Here is a 15,616-nt window from a genome sequence, read left to right as displayed (position 1 = left end):
TTTGGGGTTATTTATTCTTAGGAGGTGTTAGAACAATTCTAAAATCATCCCACTGCAATTATTTACTTCAAAAACTTTACTTCAGTTGAGAGATGTGTTGTTTCAATGTTACAGGAAATCTAATATTTGGGGCCTATAATTATTATACATATACTTGGTAAACTAATAATAGACAAACCCAGAGGTAAAATGTTTTACAAAGTTCTATCACCTCATTTGATGATGAGTTTTTAAAGTCATGTTCATGTACAAAGTGGTTTTCATGTGGAATGAATCACTATATTTTCTAAGTAAAAATTTTAACATTTTGGCCAGGCATGGTGGCTCACACCTGTAATCCTAGCACTTTGGGAAGCCAAGCCTGGAGGATCACTTGAGGCCAGGAGTTTGAGACTAGCCTGAGGAAGAGCAAGACCCCATTTCTATGAAAAACAGAAAAATTATCATGGCTTGAGGATGCATGCCTATAATCCAGCTACTTGGGAGGCTGAGGCAGGAGGATTGGTTGAGCCCAGGAGCTAGAAGTTTCAGTGAGCTATGATGACACCACTGTACTCTAGCCCAGGAGACAGAGCGAGATCTTTTCTTAAAAAAAAAAAAAAAAAATTAACATTTTGATATGTAGGTAAATGGTTTTGATCATAAGCATTAAATTAGAAAGTTACTGCTGGGGTACAATTTGGATAATTATTCATTGCTCTGGTTTGTCCTTTTGGGAGTTTAGTGAAAACAGAAGCTTGATTTCTACTCAGTAACATTGTGAATTCCATTAGGCAAACATACAATACACTTGAATCCATATGACAAGTAAATAAGGCAGAATGGAGTTAGATCCAAAGAGGCTATTAAGGTTTAAAGTCAATGTATATGGAGAAGACAGTACAGTCAATGTTAACTTTGAAATTCTCCAATAAACATCATTTTTTTCCTCTATTATTGGATAAGAATACTTTTTTAAAAATTCAACATCAGATAAAACAGCTGGCTGACATTAAGGATCTGTAGTGTATCAGAAGTATGCATCTTTGCTTACAGAATAGCACTGAGCATGGATACATACTCTTATTCCGACACGGGGACTAAGGCGACTCAAGCAGTAACTGATCCAAACCTCCCATCTTGTGATCCTTCTGTAGCTGGACTCTTTGAGTGGAATGGCAGCTATAATTCCTAAGACCATGAGAATTATGCCTTGCTCTTTTTGGACTGAGTATATGTATCAGTTTGCTCTTGCCATAAAAATGCAGTGTAACAAACCATCTCAAAACTTTTTGGCTTAAAACAATAATCATTTATTTATGGACAACCTTGGTGTCAGCTGATCTAGGCAGGACTTGGCTGGAGGGGTGCTGCTGGTCCCAGCTGAGCTCACTCATGCATCTGTGGCCAGCTGAGGGGTGTGGGTGAGCCCCTGGGGTGAGGATGACTCTAGTCCTTATTTCTTTCCTCTTCTGTCTGCGCCTGCAGGTTGGCCCAAGCAAGTCTTTCTCATAGAGGTGGCAGAGAGCAAGAGAGCAAGACTAGTTGCTCAAGTGCTTTTTGAGACTCTGCTTTTATTGTGTGTGCTAACATCCTGTTTGTTTAAACAAGTCACTCGGCTCAACCCAGTGGCAGAGAATCCACTTTGTCCAGAGTGGGAGGAACTGAACAGTCACGTGGTAAAGGACACGGTACACGAAGGAGCAAAGAATCAGAACCATGAGTGCAGTTTACCATGGTGTTTCTGTGTGAACTGATTAAATTAAATACGGGCATGATGGGGGTTAAAAGTGATAAATCTCTATTAACTCCTTCAGATTACTAGGATAGACTAAAGCAGCAGTTCTGAAATGTTTTAGAAATGGAAACCTTTTCCACTCTTAAAACTCATCATGGATTGCAAAATGGACTTGATATTCTATCTATTTTATTATATTTGCAATTAAAACAGAATTTTAAAATGTATTTTAGAGTAAAAACAAACTCATTACACATTAATAAAAGCGATATATTGTTATAAAAACCTATGTTTTCTAAAACAAACAAAAAACAGTGGCGTTGTTTTACATTTGGCATATCTCATTAACATCTGACTTGGGAGTAGACAGCTGGGTTTTTTTATACCCATTTCTGTGTCCAATCTCTCTTTTTCCTCTTGGTGAAACATTTGAAGAAAATTGATACCCATGCAGATATATAGCTGGAAAAGGTAGGGATAGTTTAATAACCTTTTCAGTTAATTGTGTGTATTCTTTGATACTACACCAGAATTTGACAAGTGAGAACTTCCTAGGAGTTGTGGTGTGGAATGTGAAACCAAGTAACTGAATTCTCTGTACTCTGTTACATTAAAATCTATTGGTTGATCTTGCATTTTGAGTAGATTTTATTGATGCCTGATATGTAACATAAAGCATTGGTCATTTGGAAAATACCAGTTCATAGAATTATGCCTATTTTCCAAATACTGATATATTTAATTATACAATATTTTAAAAATTATATGTTGCTACTAAACTCATCAGAAATACCTCTTAATACTGGGAAGTAGGCAGACTCTTGGAGGTAGATACAAGTTTTCCAATATTCTAATTTCTCTTGGAAACTCTAATTTTATCATTGGGTACAAATACCATGGATTGATCTCCTTGAAGTGACAGTCACTTTATTCATTAATAAAAAAAAAGTCTATGAAATACCCAGGTATGAATTACCATTGTTTGTCTGTCAGGTGCTCTTTCACACAAAAATAATTCTCCATAAAATAAAAGTAGCTAATTCACCTTGCAGCTGGAATAATTGCCCAAGTGCATTATTTTGAAACAATCAGTCTATGCAGAATGTGGTCAAGAGTTTTGTGTATACTTCCTACATTAAACATTAAAATATTAGAATTAAGGTGTTAAGATTTAATAAAAATTGATCATTTAGAGAGTTTTAACAAAGAAAATTTTAAGTAAAACTCCCCCCACCCTCACCACCACCCTGTGAGTGAATGGCTAAGACAAATGCAGTGACTGATGCTACAGTTTGGTGCCATTGCCTTGGTCCTTGCTAAGGTGCCAGCAGTTTTAACCATCACACTTTTGCATTATCAGTGAAAATGCCAACCCAGTGAAAAGGCAAAGAATATCTTGATATTATGAAAAGCACTTTGATCTGGCAGGCCTCCTGGAAGGGTCTTGGGAACTGAGAATCCCAGTTTGTGAATCACTGCACAAAGGACGAGCCATTATTTATGGTACAGCAGTTTGTCAAAGATTTTCTTAAAGATATTTGTATTTACTGTTTCTAACCATTAAGCAAATTCACAATCTGTTATTATGCTCTTCCCCAGGGTTGTTTTGTTGGCTTTGATCTAGCTCATGCAGTTGGAAATGTTGAACTCCACTTACACGACTGGGGAGTTGATTTTGCCTGCTGGTGTTCCTACAAGGTACGAACTAGTTAATGTATTTACAGCCTTTTATTTCCCATTGACATTAACCTGAAGGAAAAAATGGATCCATGGGTCAATTTTAAGGATTTGACTGACTTTCTTATTTCTTTCATTATTGCATTTTTTAATTTTAGCCAATAGTAGAGTCATATTATAGAGGAGTATGATAAATAATTGAATCTAGTATTTCCATCACCGTAGAGAACTTATTCCTTCAATTCCTAAGCTGCTATGAAAAAGTCAGGAGGGTCTGGAGAAAAAGCCCTGCACTTAAAACTTAACTAAAATGGATTAGGGTCTTAGACTGTTTTGTTGGTAAGTTGTGAAATTTCTACATACATAAAGATAATTCTTAGAGAATTAACTTGGTATTGGTATTTAAAGACAATTTAATTGACAGGGAGCATGAAAATAAAACCAATTTTAATTTAGGTGTTTTTAAAATATGTTACTTTTATTATTTAAGTATTTTATGACCAAGTAATTTAAATGTATCAATTTTGAAATGACATAGACCTCAGTGGAACTTTTATCTACTAGCTGGCTCAAAATTTGACCAAAAAAGTAATAGCAATTTATTCTCAGCCTGATAATACTATTTTTCATTTATTTTTCTTTGAAAGAGGTGTCCAAAGCTTCTCTTTTGTTATAAAAACTCAAATTATCACACATTTTGAACTGATCAAAAGCTGTGGTGCATTTAAAAAAATTCAAATGATTACATTGCTTGTTTTTTGTCATATATTTAAGTAAACCCATACAATTTAATTTATTTTTAATCCAGTATCTAAATTCAGGAGCAGGAGGTATTGCTGGTGCCTTTGTCCATGAAAAGCACACCCATAAAATTAAACCTGCGTGAGTACCATCTTCATATTCTTCTTTAATGATGAACAAATTAATTTGTATTAATAATATGCTAAATTTACATGAGTTAAGATGCTATCCAATAGGAATCTGGATTAGATTATAATTAGTTCACTACTCTATTAGCAATGATATACTTTATCAGAAATAAAATGCTTTCCAAAGAGTTCAATTGGTCAAACAAGAAATTTAATCAAAAAAGAGAAGCTTCAATGCTAAAAATGAGTCGCTGCAATCATGTAGAGCAGATGGCTTAATGCAAAGAGACCACTTGAATTTTTTTTTCAAAATTTAGGCTTTAGAAAATTTCAGAGTCCTCAAATTGATGAATAAATCAAAGGCAACCAGAGCTGTGCCTAATAGAGCCTTAAATATGGCATGTTATTATTAAAATTGCCTCTACCTTTAAAGCTATAAATGTTACATGATGGCTTATAGGGAGTATCTTCTGTCCTAAAAGACTTTATAATCCATGAAACTTGGGGAAGCTGAACACTGAACAACAGACTGACTACATAAAAAGTAATACTTTTCTATTTTATAGAACTCTCTTCATTTTTAGAGCAAGTATAAATGCAAATGTAATACACCAACAAATTTACACATTTTTATTTGACTGGAGAACTCATAAGTGTTCCTTTTATTTTCATCTGGTATGGAGATAAAGAAATAATATTCCAGGAAGAAAAAAAAAAAACCTTTTCACAGTTGCTGTATTAGAATATGTGTGCTGAAGAGACTGTCTGGACTCCTAATAGACAATGTAATAATGTTTGATTAGTTTTCTGAATCTTCTCAGGCGCTGGCTGAGTGGTATAATCTCTACAAGAATTGAAGCTGAACTAGCAATAGAGCTTGGAGCACCTCACATTTCCGAAGTTCTCTGCATATAAATCCCAGAAATTTAAGATGATTTTCTATAGTTTATTTAATCGTGTCTAAAACTTCTTCAAGATTTTAAAATTAAAAAGAGCATTTTCTTTAGACAGGTATTTAGTCAAGCAGACATCTTCCTTGCATATATTGTTGTCAGTCCATTAGATTTCTCTCCATGTCCTCAAATTCTCTGAGAAGAATAGAAAGCATATATTATAAGAATACCACATATATTTTAAAAGTCTTCTTTTTCATTTTTAACAAATCCCATTGATAAAACATTTCACCTAGTGTAATTGTTGTCCACATAGACAGTATGCAAGATATTGCTTGCTTTTGTATGATGACTCACCACCCTGCCATTTTTCATTCTCAATTTATTTAAATTTTAATAGAGCATCTGATGGATCATATCAACCCAAAGTGGAAGCCGGTGGCAGCAAGGTGGGCAGAGTAATCTACGCAAATTCTAGAGAATGCCAGTGTTAGGGGTTCAGCTCTGACCTTACACATAGGGCTGTTGCAGCTGAGACTTCTCTCACCGTGGACAAGGAACAGGAGAGGGCGAAGGGGTTGGAGTGTGCTCACGTGTACCCCTTTTGTGGAATCTCAAAGTCTTCTAGACAACATTTGAATACATGTTAAGTTTATGCTCCCAGGAGAAAGATCATCCAGCTCAGACTCTTGGTGGTCTGTAGCCTGAAGAATATTCCTCGAACCTTCAGTGTTCTGGTCTCTGAATGGAGATAATAGTCTCTACCTCATAACCAAGTATTGTGAAAATAAAATAAGATGATGCATTTAAAGCACTAACCATAGCCACTTAAGTACTATGTGTGATTGGTCCATATGGGGCTATATGAAAAGCTATATATCCAAAATTGGAGAAATAAGGGAAAAAGATGGGGGACAACTTTTTAAAATGTCATTGGGGCATCTTTAACAGCCTTGCCCAAGTATTGTTTGGTAATTATTTAGTATTTACACCTAAAAGCTTTGTTGATTCACTGTGAATTTGCATGTCAACATGTAGACTTTCGCCCAGTGGAAATCATATTTCTCGAGCAGGAAAGATTACCCCAAATGTTATGGTTGTGACCTTGTAGGACATTAATTTGGGTCTGTTACCAGGTTTATTTCCGCAGGCCTTTGCAGGCTTGACTGTATAAATTTCCATTCCCTAAATTCTTTTGTACCAGTCTTACTACCATCTTACTGATTCTCCCTTATTAATGAATTGAATGAAATCTTTCACGTGTATTCATTTTGCATGCGTATGAGGGCCATGCTTTTAAATTTTTCAGAAACTTACATGCTATTAGCTATTGTTGCATTTTAACTATCTAGCTTTGGAAACTGACAGGACTCAGAATCAGGCTTGACTTGTGAAGACCCTGTTACAAGAAACCCTAGTGGTGGTTGTTTTTCTGTGTGTTGTTTTCTCACACTCTTAAAACTTTTTATATGATGTCAGTGTGACTAATTTCAGTGCTGCCAACTTCTAGCCTTAGCTCCCTCTTCTGTACTAGGTATCATGTATTTAATGCGTGTCAGGGATGAAGCTATTTAATTAGGAATGGGATGCAGTAGATTTGTACAAGACAGGGACAAGCTATTTTCAGATAATCTGTTCATTGTCCCTGATAGGAAAAGAAATGCTTTGCTACAATTTAATTTTATGGCCCATAGTGTATTTTACTTCTTTATGCATCTGCAAATCAGACACCACCTGCGGGAAGAGTAGTAGAGCAAGCAATGAAAAAGACATGAAAGCCCAAAATACCACACTGTTTAAATAAGGCTAATTGTGTAGATGTTACAATGATGTTCAATGAATAAAAGTATTTTGAAGATGGAGGGGAGTTTTTTGTGAGTAATATAATAATAATGTTTATAGAACAAAGGTCAAATCCAACTTGAATTTCCAAAGTTCCTGTGTGAGAACTGATTCTGTTGCCAATTAATAATTATATTTCAGTCGTTAGGGCTCCAAGATCAGCTGGTTTAACTGTGTTTAATGAGCCTTCTGTTACCTATACTTTTCTGTTCTCTTAGACCTTTAGAGAGACTAAAGAGTTTTTCGCTATTAACATACTCAATATGTAGCTGAGATATATGTTCTCCATATGGAGAACATCAAATATAGTGGAACAAAGAATCACTGGTACTGATGTTGCACATTTGGAGAAGTAGTCTTTGTAGCTTAAGAAAGGGTGACATCTAGTGGCTAAACTTGTTATTTCAAACAAGTAAATCCAAATGATGTCTCTGTTTCTTGTCTGGTCATTCACTCTTTAACAAGTATTTTGAAGTATATAATTAGTTATTTATTTTTCTTTTTAATAATTTGACTGTGTATTTATAGTACAATAATTGTGTAGTTAAAATTCAATAAAGAGTTAGAACAGAATGAAGTTTAGAAGTAAAGGTGAGGGGGCATTCCAGGTGTGTGGTTAAAAATGCTTAAACATTCATCAAGGCTGCAGTAAGGAAAGCATGATAGGGGCAGGTGCTCACCTGGTGTAGAAAGTGAATCTCAGGATATGTGACAGTGCATTCTAGAAGCTTACTATTCAGTATATAATTTTGAAATAGTCTTTTATATGATGTTTTCATTAGCAACTGGTAAATTACATCTGTACCAAGAAATTTCACTTCCTTTTTCTGTTTAAATAGGCATTTTGGCCATTGTTCAAAACTGATGACCTAGGACTTTTCCCAAGACCCTTCTCCCCATAAAGAGAATGAATGAATTAGAGGCCAGAGTCAGTCCACTGCATTAAGCATCATAACGCAAGCTGTTATTCTCAACTAGAACTTAACCTTTCCCTAGTTCATCATCACCTTTTCTCATTGCAATGTCATTCTAAACCTTGTCTGAAGTTAAGAATTATAGTAAATTAGGATGGGTTATGAATAAGTGCCTTCTTGGGTGTTTTTTCCTCATTTCAGAGCAGACTTCAATTCAGTCGACAAAGTTAATTATTGCTGTGAGATATAAAAGGAAAGACTTTGTACAAATTTGGCTATCATAAATGTATCACTAAAAAACATACTTTAATAACCCTGATTTTTTTTTGACTTTACAAATGCAAGCTGTTCTGCCACATTTTAGAGCAGTATTTAACCTTTTGGTTTTAGGGGATTCAAAGATATCTGGATCCTATCAAAAGATTCTTCTGTATCAGCCCATAGATTGCAATTCTAGATATTGCCCCTCTTTAAAAAAAAAAAAAAAAGGAACTCTACTACGATAACCAGAGTGGATTATATGAACTATTAAGATTCCATCTATCATTTACTTTTTTACCCTATCCAGTGAAATCCTATATACATACATGCTGTTCGTCACTTTCCACTCTGGCATAACAAACCTCCAAATATCCACATTGTATTAGATTTCTTGAAATCCTCAGTTCCCATGTTGTTGTTGTTTTTTTCAGCTTTTTTGAGTAGCCAAGAATGGGGCCAACTGACAATTTTGATAAAAATGCTCAACTTTTAAATCATGCCAAACATTTCCATAATCAGTTAGAGGCATTTGATAGAAAGCTTTAAATAGCAATGACATTTTTAAAGCTTTCTTAAGGGCTTGAGTCATCTCCTTTATTGTTACGAGTAATCTGCAGGCTCGAAAGAACCAGTCGAAGAGGCTGGCTGACTTCAGTGCGTGGGTAAGGAAATGCAGGTTATTATTTGGCAACAACAACAACAACAAATCCACATCAAACAATTCTTAAGAAAGCCCCAAAAAAATAAACATCAAGAAAATTCAGCAAAAAGACTAAAAATTATAAGCTTATGTCATTCTTGACCCAACTGTACAATTAAAGTTATATGGGGAGATCATCTTACGCACATTTGTTCTGGAGAACACTGACTTAATATATTTCAATTCCACATATTTCTCCAGGCAATGGTTGAGAATAGCCCGAAACTTACCTATCATCTAATCCTTGTTTAGTTGTATAGTGCTCTCTTCTGACTTACTACTTATCAAATCTCTGCCTAGAACCTGGGTAAGGTCTCCTTGAGTACAGACTGAGAGCATAAGGAAGTATAGACGGCAGAAGCACAGTGTGTGAATTCACAAGACTCCCGATGTTTTCATTTCTATTAATATTGGCATAGATCAATATCAATAGATTTGTCAGTGAGAGTTCTTGTAGAATCCCCACTTGCAATATGACCTAGGGCTCTTGAGGCATCTGCTCTACTTATTTAACCTACTTCTAAAGTTAGGTGTTCATGGATGAATTTTCAGCCACAACTTCTTTACCTCTCAGCCATATATAAAGCCCATCTCTTACTGTAGTGTTTGCCTCCCACTTCTCCAAGCTTCTGTGTCGCTTTCTCTTGCTTCTACTCCCATGGATGTGAGTGCTCTTTTGTGTTTTACAAGTTTTACTCTTTCACTTTTTTGTTGATTCTCTCAAAGCCTCAGTCTTTGTTCTCTTTCCCCAGAGTATCTTATCAGTTATCATAATTTCAACAATACATATTTGTAGAAGACACCAATTTCCATTTCCTGCTTTACCACTTGCACAACTTCTAACTCTTATTTTCATCTGATTGCAAGATGAAATCAGATATTGCAAGAGTTACTCACTATCCAAAATTATCCTAGTCCCCAAAGACACAAGGAAAGAAAAATTGTCTTAATAGGAAAATATTCACTAATACACTTCCCACTTATTATAGTCCTTACCTGAACACCCTTTCCCCATTGGTATTAGCATCTATCTCTATGAATTACTTTAGAAAGTCTTAGATTATATAATAGAATGTTATAAGTATCAAATAATGCAGTGAAAAAATCATGAAAAAATGATTGTAAAAAAAGATTTTTCAAGAGATTTAGGTTTTCATCATGAAAGTGAAATTGGAAAACTCTCGCATTACAAAATTATGGACAATGAAAATATGTCAGGTAGAGCTGTTAACAAGTGAAGTAGAGGAAATTTGACAAGGTACTTTAAAAGCAAATAACTTGAATATCAAGGATTAAAGAGAAATGGCCTTATCAATCTTTATATAAAAATTGTCACCTTTAAGGTCATGTTGAAAAAGTTAAACATAATATGAAAGGGATTATATTTTGCTGCCATAGCATTTTGTCAAGAAATATACCAAAAGATCAATACTTGATTTAATATTTATTCTTTTTAAGAATTAGGATATTACAATTTTAATCTACATTTTGTCAACAAATTATAATTTTTTTTTAATTTTTAACCTTATATTTTAAAATAGCATCTCAATCAAACCTTTTTTTCCTCCATTAAGTTTACAATGGGTTTAAGTGGTCTTTTCCCATGTTTTCCATTTGTCATCAGAAAATAAGGGTTTTCAATATGTTTGTATGTACACACACACACACACACACACACACATCTTTATCTCAGAAACTAAATATGGTAAAACTCGCGTTTTATCTTACTCCAACGGAGGTGTCTTTTGAAGGTGTTCATTACTTTCTCATGTAAAGGGAATGATCCTGAGTTGACTAAAGAGACACAAACAAACATAATCAACAAATATTTATAAACAATAAACTTTCAAGGATGGAAATAAATATAGGCTATTGCTTATGATTTTAAAATGTAACAATTTGTTTGGAGGGATATTATTTAAATAGTGAAGTAAGTGATTTAAATGACAGGCAACACCACATTAGACTATGTCATGAGGCAATCTCTGATTAATTGCTGGGTAAATTCTGAGAATGAGTTTGCTATAGGAGCAGTGGGGGGATAGATGACTGGCTCCGAGCTGCTTGGGAAAAGCCTGAGCAAGGAGGTGGGGAAACTTGCAGAGAATCCTCTAAGTGAATAAATTCACTCTCTGTTACTTTGAAAGCTGAAATTGTTGCCTATGAGATTCGCTTCATAAGTTTCATAAATTTAAGGGGGTATAAAAGAAGAAAGAATTACTCAAATGGCATTTCTTAAGGGGATATGTCAAGTGATCTTTTCCTTTTTATTCTCTTCACTAGAATTTTTATGGAATCTGAGTCACTGGCTTACTATTTTAAAGCCCGCCTTCTTATCATAAAATTGGTCTTTATCCCTCTTCTACAACATTTTAGAAATTATAAACAGGTAAAAATCATGATTGCTTTGAATTCTAAGTTCTGGAACCACACTGGTGAAATGGGTTACTCCTGCTCTTAGTCCTCAAAGTGTCACTGTACAGGATACAAAAGTAGACAAATCATTTTGAAGAAATCATGAAATTTCTGTGGAATCATGACATACCATATATTCATGTGGTAGAATTAGGTCTCTAAACCTATTTTTATTTTGAAATCACTTTAGATCAATAATTTTATTTAAAAGGATTTTTTATTTTCTTAGCATGACAATTTTTAGTGTGCCAAATTCTCCAGATAATTTTCCCGTGTAGTGAAATTAACCTGTGATCATAAAACTAACTTAAATACATTGAGGCATGAGCACTTAAAAATAAATTCAGTAAATAATCTTTTTTTTTAATCTCAGGAAATAAAGTAATTCTGGCTCTTAAAGAAAGCCGAGATAGTAATTATCGGTATAAAAAGATACATTAAAGCCATTCTTACTTGCAAATCACTACTCTCAGATAATGATGACATAATCATTAATTTGGGAACACTGAAGTCCTTTGAAACCTCAAAATTTATTTTCTGTTCTAAAATTGCAGTCTAGTGTCTCTGAAGATATATAGGGTCAATGAACCTTTCAGAGGTAAAAAAGTAAAACTTGTCAAAGAGCTTTCAGCTCTTGTTTTAATTACTTCAAGTTTTGTCCCTAAAGTGATCTTTGAAATCTGCAGGGTTTTTTTTTTACTATTAATTGTGAGAAGCTATTGCTACATTTTTATCTGTCCTTGATTAGAACATGCATGTGTCCATCTGGCTCCTTATGATTTCCAAACAGCCAGGGTGGAAGTGTGTTTGCATGATACATGCCAGGTGAAGCAGCAGGGGAACTGCCTCATCCCACAAGCACCCGCCGTGGGTCCTGGTACTTCCAAGACTGGGGCAGGCTAACTTCACAGACTACAAGAACACTTAAAATTTATTACTCAAGACAAATGTCTGCACCATGCAATCCATCTTTGTTCACCTGTTTTTGCTCTTCCAGAGGAGGGAATTTGATTGAGTGGGAATTACCGTTTTGTCTAGAACTAGCACCTTTTGCCCTCATGACCAGCTCATGTATAGTGAGGGTACCTTGGTTCCCATACTAATCCCTGCTCCAGTCAGCTTTGGTTGAGGTCTAGAAAATTTGGCACAAGCCATGGCAATTTAAGCAGAAAAAGGCCATGTGGCATTTTTTTTTTTAAGAAGCCTGTGATCCCTAGGAGACGTCATGTCAGCATGTTCGACATGATTACTTGAGAAAATGATTATAAATTGAAATCTTCTTAATTCTAAATTCTTTGGGTACAGGGACATTCCTATTAATCTTTTCTTACTTTCATAATCCTTAATGTCCCCCCAAAATAATTTTTAAAATATTTTTGTTGAATATATGGCTCTTTCTTTACTCTCAGCACAATAGACAAACCATCTTCTAGCATATGGAAGCAGTTCCACTTTGCAACTTATTCTGATGTGGGTATGATTTGCAAAATACTGTCAAATTAAATATGTATTTCCATATGCTTCTGTGAAGACCAAATATATCCATGAAAACTAGCTACAGACAACCTAAAAATCCTTCATGAATTTTTAATCAACATTGATGAACAAAATTCAAATAGTTTTTTCTAAAGTCTTAAATCCAGACATCTTTCTGTTCTGTGCTTGGAACACCAGTATTATCTCAAAGGATTATAAACCAATCTTTCAAAATAATAAGATAGTTTGAGAAAGTATACTCAGAAAATGTTCAAAGGCTTTTTAGTTAATATTGCTTTCACACCAAAAAAAAAAAAAAATATTGACTTAGCTCTTATAAGAACAACATATTATCCTGAAACTTCAGAAAACAATTTTTATTAACTAAAATTCATCATTTCAGGAAGTGATTTTTATGACTATACTTATCATACTGTTAGCTCACTGGACATATTTGAACAAGCCTCCTGTAGAGTAAGAGTTGAAGAAATAATTGAATATATAACAACCAAGTGAAGCACCAGTAGTTACAGATGGGTGGACAAAAGAGAGAAAGGAAAGGAATTGAATTTCGTGATACCTCTTCAAACTACTTCTAGAACAGCATAAAATCAGCTGAATTAGAACAGAGCTGAGCAATTGTGAATACATGAAGATTTTGTAGAAAATAGGATTTGATAGAGATCTTCTTTACTTAAGAGTGTATTAGTAATATTCTATCTGCTTCATGGCATGCCATGTCAAGCCTTGTAACAGGTATGCTCGGGGACTGGCTGCTGGCGTCCAGGGATGAATGTACAATTTATGAGCTAAAGCAACATATTTTCTCAGTTTTCAATATTTTTTTCTTTGTCACTAGAGTCTTTGAATCTGTTTTTGTCCCTTAGCCACACTTTTACTTTTCTTACCAACATGCTGATTACCAACTGCCTGGACTTTAAACTTTACTTGCTCTTTCTCTCATTTTTATTTTTTTTTTGTTTGTGTATTTGTTTCATTTTGTTTTGACTTCTTGTTTTAGTTTATATTTTCTGCTTTCTCTGTTCCTTATTCCTATGCACTAGCCCATAGGAATATCTTCTCCATGTGTGCCTTAACTACGGTTATTTCTGAAGTCCAATATCTGCTTGAACTGTAACAAGTATGTTTCTATTTCCCAAGCCTTTCTTCTTATTCCATATGATAGTTTATCAGCATTAATGCTCTGCTATGAGGACACACCCTAAGGACTTGACTGGGGGACTTGTGTACCCATGCAACAGTGCCAAATCCTACAAAACTGAGTTTTAGTATGCACAAAACCAAGCTTGCTTGCATTTGGTCATCCTAATTGGATTGATTGGCTGGAAAAGACTGTCAGTAGAGGCTGGAAGAAACATTTTGGCTGATAATAGATGAATAGAGCTTGCAGTAACCAAAAGGGAAGAGCAGAGAAGTCTATGATGATTTATGAAAAGAAGTTAATGTGTTCACTGAACATTGTGGAAGGATTTTGACTTATGCTCCTTAAAAGCATAGGTTAATAATGCCCCTGTGCTATATTTTCACTCATTAAGGAAATATTTATTTAACATCTACTATATTCCAGGTATTTTAAAAATATTGAGGATATATCATCCAAAAAAGCAAAGATCTTTGTCTGTACCAAATTTATATTCCAACAGGGGAAGATAGACTATATACATAATAGAGCACATAATTATTTAATATGTTAGAAATTGATAAGTCCTATAGATGACTGAAAAAGTACAACAGGAATAGAGATATAGTATCACCCTATGTGCGATCCTTGGCAATATACACTATTAAAAAGCCATTTAGGAAAGCCCCTACTGAGAAGACAAGATTTGGATGAAGAATTGAAGGAAGGGGAGAATGAGTCAAACAGTTACCTGGTGAAGAGAATCCGAGGCAAAGGAAGTACAAAGGCTTTAAGATGGGTATATCTCAGGTGTTGGAATGGCTGAAAGAGATTGACTGAGGTGGAGATTAGTGGATGAAATGAGAGAGGTAAAGACATCCTGACGATGCAGGCCCATGTAAGGCACTATAAACACTTGGATCCGTTGCCCTATTGTCAGAAGATGTGACATAACAACTTTTAAAATGGTCACGCTGGTGGCTTTGTTTGGAATAGGTTGTAAGAGGTAAGGGGGGCCCTTGGAAGACCTGCTGGGAAGTATTACAATAAGCAGGCAAGAGGTGATAACGACTGGACACAGGGAAGTAGCAGAGGAGGTGATGAGAGTGGTAGGGTTCTAGATCTCATCTAAAAGATGGATGGCAGTACCCTGAAAGGGTTGAAGACTAGAAAAGTAAGAAAGTTTCAGTTACATAAGATTAAATTCTAGAGGTCTGCTGCACAACACTACACTTACAGTTAACAATACAGTATTGTACACCTAAAAATTTGTATAGGGGGTGGGGTTAAGTGTTTTTACCACATTTTTTTCCAAAAAAGGAATAAAACACTGAAATAGAAAAATGAATAGAAATATGAGTGTCAGTTAAGGAATGGGTGTTTGCAATGATACAAACGTGAGCTTCTTGCTATGTAAAATCTGGCAATGGCAAATGGGATGAAGAAAGCAGGACAGAGTTAACAGTTATTAAGAAGTTTAATCAAGAGGACACAGAGCAAAGTTTGGATACAGGAGTGAGAATGAGGAAAGAATCAAAGATGAATTTGATGTTCGAGCAAAGGAATGCTAAGTTGTTAGCCCATTGCCACACGGTTACTTCATCTACCCACTGAAAGAAATATTTTTGAAGCATCTGCTATAGGCAGGACTATATACAAAGCATTGGGGATACGACTGTGAGTGACAGTCCATTGTCCTGAACTTACCATT

At 34.9% G+C, this 15,616-nt stretch overlaps 1 protein-coding gene across 6 annotated transcripts in view; it reads left to right on the top strand.

The window, feature by feature from the left end:
- Positions 1–15,616, top strand: part of KYNU (kynureninase) — a 124,800-nt gene that overhangs the window by 74,072 nt on the left and 35,112 nt on the right. For 3 of the 6 annotated variants that reach the window (XM_045558886.1, XM_045558885.1, XM_045558883.1), the window contains 2 exons: positions 3,317–3,415; positions 4,203–4,276. In XM_045558886.1, coding sequence (XP_045414842.1) covers positions 3,317–3,415; positions 4,203–4,276 — 173 coding nt within the window. Of the gene's footprint in view, positions 1–3,316; positions 3,416–4,202; positions 4,277–5,066; positions 5,335–5,556; positions 7,015–15,616 lie in introns of those variants that run through there. The other 3 variants (XM_045558888.1, XM_045558889.1, XM_045558887.1) reach the window with 3 other exon arrangements.

The sequence above is a fragment of the Lemur catta genome, chromosome 8, assembly GCF_020740605.2.
Source record: "Lemur catta isolate mLemCat1 chromosome 8, mLemCat1.pri, whole genome shotgun sequence".
Classification (NCBI taxonomy): domain Eukaryota; kingdom Metazoa; phylum Chordata; class Mammalia; order Primates; family Lemuridae; genus Lemur; species Lemur catta.
This window is presented reverse-complemented; position numbering and strand designations above follow the sequence as displayed.